Source organism: Labeo rohita, chromosome 21 (assembly GCF_022985175.1).
Source record: "Labeo rohita strain BAU-BD-2019 chromosome 21, IGBB_LRoh.1.0, whole genome shotgun sequence".
NCBI lineage: Eukaryota > Metazoa > Chordata > Actinopteri > Cypriniformes > Cyprinidae > Labeo > Labeo rohita.
In genome coordinates, this window is record NC_066889.1 from 9,555,719 (window position 1) to 9,562,720 (window position 7,002).

The following is a 7,002-nucleotide window of genomic DNA, read 5'->3' on the forward strand; positions in this document are numbered from 1 at the left end:
CAACAATAATGTCTGAATTCAAATTTTACATTTTATTAGAAACTTGGGTCAAACAATGCATATAACACAATCTATGGGCTTGAGGTGAAAATAGTGCACAGACAACATCCTCACAGAATACCAAGCCTGTATTCGGTCATGATGTGAGGATCGCCCATCATCTCACTTTGGATAGGATCTGGGGGGGAAAAACGTACATGAGACTTAGTATACTACACAAGAATAGCTCAAAATCAACTTTAAAACATCAAGCAATCAGCAGTACTATATTTATACAAAGCAAAATAATGCAGGTAAATAAACTGACCATAATTCTGAGAACATGAAAATTAACGTGTAAGTAACAACAAACGTGTCCTTCATACCATTAAGGATGTCCTCAAAGCCAATGGTGTCATCAGAACCTCTGAGGGTATCCAGGGCCAGATTTGAGCTTGGCAGGAAGGGCAAACGCTGAATCTGAAAGAAATCAAGTGAAATGTTTAGTCTTCCATAAGGAGTTTTGAATGTTTACAGTATAATTTACATGTGTCTATGACATGCTCACAATACCTGTCTAGCCGCTCTGTACTCCATCTGTAGTTTGAGGGGTGCATGGAGACCCTGGATGTTCCTTAGTGTGTTGAAATTCATCTTGTCCTGGTTAAGCTGAAACTGGTTTCACATAATACAAGCTTGCGTTACACTTTGTTTTAAGGTGTCCTTGTTACATTGTAATTACACAAATAAGTATGGCGCAAAATGAAATGACACATAATTACTAAAGGGTTAGGGTTAACTGCTTGTAATTTTGCATAAAATAGTAAGCTGGTCTTAAAGCCTCACAGAATGTTACACTGTGGTCTACTTAAAAGCTAGACAATAATAAACGTTGGTTTCAATACAAACTTATTCAGTTACTAACTATTCAGTTACTGACTATTCATTTATTATTAGACATTCTGTGGTTTATTATGTATGGTAATTAACTGATAACTTAATAAATGTTAGTTTTATATGTTTGCATATTTTAAATATATAATAACTAGTACTGTTCTATGTAATCAAAGAAATCAATATATTTGTGTACTTGTGTGACTATATAAGTGTTTATCACTACGTATTTCAAATCTTAGCAACAGCATCATAATTTACTACCAATAAAATTCTTGAAGTGTGCTGTTCTTTAATTTTTTTCTTTGATCTGCATTTTAGGATCCTGCACATGTATTTATACATTTACAGTTGAGGTCAAAAGTTTACATACACCTTGCAAAATGTTAATTCTTTTACCAAAGTAAGGGGGATTATAAAAAAAAAAACGTTTTTTTTTTATTTAGTACTGACCTGAATAAGATATTTCACATAAAAAAGACATTTATATAAGGTCCACAAAAGAAAATAATAATTGAATTTATAAAAATGACCCTATTCAAAAGTTTACATACATTTCATTCTTAATACCGTGTTGTTACCTGAATTATCCACAGCTGTACAACAGTTAAACTGCCTGCTGTTCTTAAGAAAAATCCTTCAGGTCCCACAAATTCTTTGATTTTTCAGCATTTTTGTGTATTTGAACTCTTTGATTTTAAGATCCATCTTTAAGGACAATTGAGGGACTCATATGCTACTACTACAAAAAGTTCATACACTCACTGCTCTGGAAGGAAAAACGATGCATTAAGAGCCGGGGGTGTAAAGTTTTGCAAAGAATGAAGATGTGTACAATTTTCTTATTTTGCCTAATATCATATTTTTTCATTTAGTACCTACATGTTTCCCAAAAGACAAAATAAGTTCAATTTGCCTCGATCTTTTTCATCCCCTGGCTCTAAATGCATTGTGTTTCCTTTTGGAGCATCTGTGAGTGTTTGAACCTTCTGTAATAGATGCATAAGTCCCTCAGTTGTCCTCAGTGTGAAAAGATGGATCTCAAAATCATACAGTCATTGTTGGAAAGGGTTCAAATACACAAAAATGCTGAAAAACCAAATAATTTGTGGGACCTGAAGGATTTTTCTGAATAACAGTAGGCAATTTAACTGTTCAGAACTCATGAACAACACTTGTATATTAAGCAAAAAAAAAAAAAAAAACAGCTGTGGATCATTTAGGTAACAACACAGCAATCAAGTGTTACAAAAACTTTAAACAGGGTCTTTTTTTTTTTTTTTTTTTATAAATTCAGCTATTATTTTCTCTTTTTTTTCTCTCTATGTGAATGTGCCTTATGTCTTTACTAAACATGCATTTTGTAAGATCCCTCTTATTTTGGTAAAATAATGAACATTTTGAGGTTCTACAATGTGTATGTAAACTTTTGACCTCACCTGTAGATGTATTCTATAGGATTGTGTACACTTGCAATGCACTCTAGAAGCCAAATCTTAGATTCTACTCACATTTTTCTCAGAAAGCTCCAATGGATGACTCGGTAGCAGTTCATTCTTTACACTTGAGAACCTATGATCGCAGCAAAATTAGGGATTTAGGATACAAAAGAAACATTTACAGGTTTATATGACCAGAACATACCCTCTGCGAAGAGAATCCTGAACCCCATAAGGACCTGCCTGTGGACACAGACCTGTCACAGGAACACTGTCCTTCAGCTGAGAGCGCAGACCACGAGTATTCTGCAGAAAACACGTAATATTATAGAAACATGCATAAAAGGAAGTTGATGTAAAAAATGTACACGTCAAATGGTTCTGACAAAGTGTGAATGAGACAGTCACTCAGTTATATTAACATTTTCAGTCTCTTCAGGTGAGAATACAAACTGAAAGTAAGGCCATGACGCATCACAATTCATTTAGAAGCTAATAACTTAGCAGCAAAATAAATTCTGATGTTTATACATTTCTGTCGCAGCAAATAATAAACCATCGAGGGATCAGAGTGTAAATTATGACTAGTTATTTTGTCCTGGAATATAAATAAACACGAGCTGCTGTGCTACGCTATGCTAGCTAATTACCGGTACAACAAAAGTATGCACTTTATTAACGGTAAATGCACGTTTCACACTTTATGAAGACCAGAAAATTAACACACATCACCACCCTATAAAATGCAACAACACAAAAGAAAATAATAAATAATAAACTGGAGCGCTACATTACCATCTTCAAGCGAGGTTCGTCTTTACAATCAGCATAAATGTACTTCCGGTCAATCTCCGGAAATAATGTTATCATGTGATCATGACGTAGGCAATGTTTTTGGTCGCTGTTTATTTAAAAAATATTATGTTGTTATTAATAACAGCGTCAGCATATACCTATTACGAGGATATTTTGTTGGAAATACTTGCAAAAACACGTAAACTGCCAAAATCCATTGCACTTATCCTTGACTAATTTTGAGTAGGTATCTGTGGAGTGCTACATCGTGTAGGGGGGTATAGCTCAGTGGTAGAGCATTTGACTGCAGATCAAGAGGTCCCCGGTTCAAATCCGGGTGCCCCCTCAACCTGAGAACTTTTTTTATGTTTTATGTCCTGGCAGAGTGAACATTGCGTGCATAATACATTTTCGACATCAAACGGTAAACACAAAAAAAGCAAGACAATAGACACAAACAGCTATGACAAGTGACGCCTGAGTTTGAACGGACAGTGCTTGCCTGAGCGTTCCGTCTGACTTGAGAACTGTTTTCCCCACGAGTATTTCAGCAGTTATGTGTGTCCAGTATTTCTATCGATTGAACCAGTGACGCATTTGAATTAATTTTTTGAACTCTGCCGGTTCTTTCTTTTCAGTCTGTTCGACCTGACTGAAACGAATCGAATTTCGGACTGCTCCCTCACTGAATCATCTGAAGCGATTTCTCAATCAGTAAAACATACAAGTATTGAGATAAGAAGCGTTGAGTTTAAGAAACCATTGAACAAACAGCGCTGAATGTGTTAGTGACGGGAATTCCTTTTTAGGGAGCCTTTCGGATCATTTGACTCAGCTCAGCAATAAGAACCGGTTCGTTTGACTGCCAAACGACTCTTTATTTAGTGAACTGCTTCTGGCTTTTATAATTAAGCCAAATTTAGCATTGTTTTGACCTGTGGCGGCTGGTATGTGTGCACAAACATCATGTCATTATTCAAAGTAATTATACTAAATCTTTTTTAAGTGTCATAATTTTACATCATCACTCAAACAAAATAGGCTGCTACGTTTTGAGAGTTAAGGGAAACTTTGAATTCAGCTACTGCTGTGTAATGCGAACAAGCAACCATTCGCACCCTAAGTATTTTTGACAACTAAAGTTTTTTTTAGTTGTCTTTCTATATGAACATCTGCTGGAAGGATGTCTTTGACCATTTCCGTTGATTTTATTTTTTACAGACTTTAGTTCTGCGCAGATGTGCTGTTGCCATAGAAGTCTCATAGAAGTGGGAAATAGTTGCATGAATGTCAGATAGAGAGAGCTTTGCTCATTTTATATCATATAGCCATTAAGTAACATCTGTTTTAAGTAATAAGGGTTAATACTGACCACATATTGTACCAAATACTGACAGTGCAGGAAAGCAAGTAGAAAGACATTTCCGTTTGTGTGTAACATGGTAGCACTGTGGTAGGTGAAGTAGGTCTACCTTGTAAACACAACCGTTTATGGTAATCATTCAGTGTACACACAGCATTGGTGGTTGATTTTAATTTAATTGGCAAATTACAGCTGATATATTGCATATTTATATGTATATTGCATAATATAAATAGTGTGTTGCATTCTCCATTGCTGTCAAACCTGTTGTTGTTGACTAGCTAGATCTTTTTTTCTGTAGCTTGCCCACCACTTTAGTACAGCTTTGAAGTACTTAAACTGCATTAAATACAAATGCAATAAAAATACAAAAACCGACTAAACATTTTTTTAATTCATGATTCTTCATGCACATCTCTATTCTACTTTTGTACTTAACTTTATGACAGACCAGCTATTATTTATATACAGGGCCTATCAAATGCTGCTGGTGCAGAAAAGGAAGCAAATTAAATTGCGGATCTTAGCATAGTGAGACTGGGGCATGTAGTTTGTTATTAATGTACATATTTTGTTTAAAAAAAAACAAACAAACAAAAAAAAAAGCCCTATTGCATAAATATAGCCACTAGTTTGACCAACTACCAATTAGCCAAGGGGTAAGACTGTGATATGACTGTGACTGGCTACATTGCTCGGTGCTATAAAAACATGTTGTACACAGAGAGTTTTGACACTTTTCATAGGGCAAACACAAATACACACTGGAGGCTTTACCAAATATGATGTGTGGCGTGAGAGCGTAAGAACAGTGTCAGCTGCACCAGTCTTATATCGAATGCATGAAAGTTGGAAGTCAAAAGTCTAATTACACAAAGTCAAAAGTTTAATTACACAAACATTTTTCATTAACCTTGTTTTTGAACTATAGCTAAATAGGCTACATTAAAACCACACTAACATCTATTCAGACAAGAGAAAATGTAGCAATGGTATATTACAGCAGTAAGGTAAAAGTAATCACCATTCAAGACAGTTCAATTACCACTGCCCAAAACCCACCCCGAAAATATTAACCAGAGTCAAACAAACGTGGTTATTGGGCAGTGAAACAATTATTTGCATTTGACATTTTTAGCTATGTGAAAGATGTGAACTCAGGAAGCTGAGGTGTTTGAGGTGTAGATTTCATAGTTAAAAAAAAGGATTTCACAAATGCTGCTGTGCAGAGGGTCATTTGAAAACCTTTTTTTTTTTCTTTTTGTCTGCAGACTGATTATCACCCTTCGCCCACACACTCTTGTCACTTTGCAAGTGAAAAGTTTATCATCCTTGTGTTACTGAATGTATTTGAACCTTATAAAACATTTTTGCTTACACCAGGAATGACGTCTCAGGATGTTTCAGGTAAGACTGATTTAATTTAATTCATGTATTCATAAATTGGTCTTAATTTCACTCAAGACCCAGTGCATGTATATTTTATACCTTTTTTTTCACATAAAACTCAGAATACCAAAGCAACATAATAACATTGTAATTTTTAAGGCAATATAAAATTTTTTATATAATTTAATTCTTGTTCAATTACCCAGTCAATTTTTCTGCCATTGAAGAATACGCAACAGTTAAGAACAAGTGCTCAGGCAAAGATCCTCTCATCAGTATTTCTATAGCACTGTGGCTTGGTGTCATCATGTCTGCGTTCTTTCTCTACTTGTACTGGAAGCACATTAATCTCAAACCAAGGTATTCTTAATTTGTTTAATTTGTGTTACACTGTAATCAAGAAGAATTCCACTCATATGAAGATGTTTCAGCATTTTCATATCAACTTCATTTTCCAGTGTCCATGTTTCACACCAACATAATAAAGAGATGGAAGAGAATTTACATACTGAAAAAACTACTGTTCATGCAATCAAAAAAGGCAAGCAACAATATTTATGTAAATTTATGATGGTCACAAAAAGTAAAGTGCAATTTTACGATGTATGCCCTTTAAGTCATAAAATATATTTTTGTGATACATTTTAAGAGATTGTTTTATTTGTCACAGAGCCTGAACAGTGTGGAACAGAGCACTATGAACCTCTTGCAAACAGAAATCAGGGTAAGCGCACACAATCTGAGATAAATGATCCGATAGATTGCCATACAAAGATGCACACTGGTTTCAAATCTCCCTTAACATCAAAGACAAAATAAAGACAGGTTTCCTGAGGAAGTTACCAATCTAGCAATTCCCATTTGAAATGCTGTTTTGTAGTAATTGTTTGATCATTAAAACATCTTTTCTCCATTTTAAAGATATTTATGAAAGTCTGGACACAGAACAAGAAGAGTCCATCACAGGAAATGAGGATTCTACCAGTGCAAAAAACTTTTAACCCGAAATAACGCAATGGAGGAATACACATAATATCATGTTCTGGACACTTTTCACCTCAACAAAATGAAGTAGAAGAGGGATCTGAAATGGTGAGAAAAAAAGCAGGTGTACAAGACACTGAAACACAAATAAATGACAAC

At 34.8% G+C, this 7,002-nt stretch overlaps 1 protein-coding gene, 1 long non-coding RNA gene and 1 other non-coding gene across 3 annotated transcripts; 2 read left to right on the forward strand and 1 right to left on the reverse strand.

The window, feature by feature from the left end:
- Nucleotides 1–13: 13 nt before the first annotated feature.
- Nucleotides 14–3,168, reverse strand: pomp (proteasome maturation protein). Its single transcript, XM_051093586.1, has 6 exons — nt 3,108–3,168; nt 2,518–2,618; nt 2,385–2,445; nt 553–654; nt 366–459; nt 14–178 (listed from the first exon to the last, which is right to left on the reverse strand). Exons 1-6 carry the CDS (start codon nt 3,108–3,110, stop codon nt 111–113), a joined length of 429 nt encoding a protein of 142 aa, XP_050949543.1. The 5' UTR covers nt 3,111–3,168; the 3' UTR covers nt 14–110.
- Nucleotides 3,169–3,381: 213 nt separating this feature from the next.
- On the forward strand, nt 3,382–3,453 carry trnac-gca (transfer RNA cysteine (anticodon GCA)). The gene has a single exon. It is a non-coding gene; the product is annotated as a tRNA-Cys (tRNA).
- A 14-nt stretch (nt 3,454–3,467) lies between these two features.
- On the forward strand, nt 3,468–6,678 carry LOC127152762 (uncharacterized). Its single transcript, XR_007825133.1, has 4 exons — nt 3,468–3,531; nt 5,742–5,877; nt 6,066–6,219; nt 6,318–6,678. It is a non-coding gene; the product is annotated as an uncharacterized LOC127152762 (long non-coding RNA).
- The last annotated feature ends 324 nt before the right edge of the window (nt 6,679–7,002 follow it).

Coding starts and splice junctions, on each gene's coding strand:
- pomp (XM_051093586.1), bottom strand. Junction 2,446..2,517: donor CAGGATTCTCTTCGCAGAGG/GTATGTTCTGGT, acceptor CTGCGATCATAG/GTTCTCAAGTGTAAAGAATG. Junction 179..365: donor CTTTGAGGACATCCTTAATG/GTATGAAGGACA, acceptor TTTCCCCCCCAG/ATCCTATCCAAAGTGAGATG.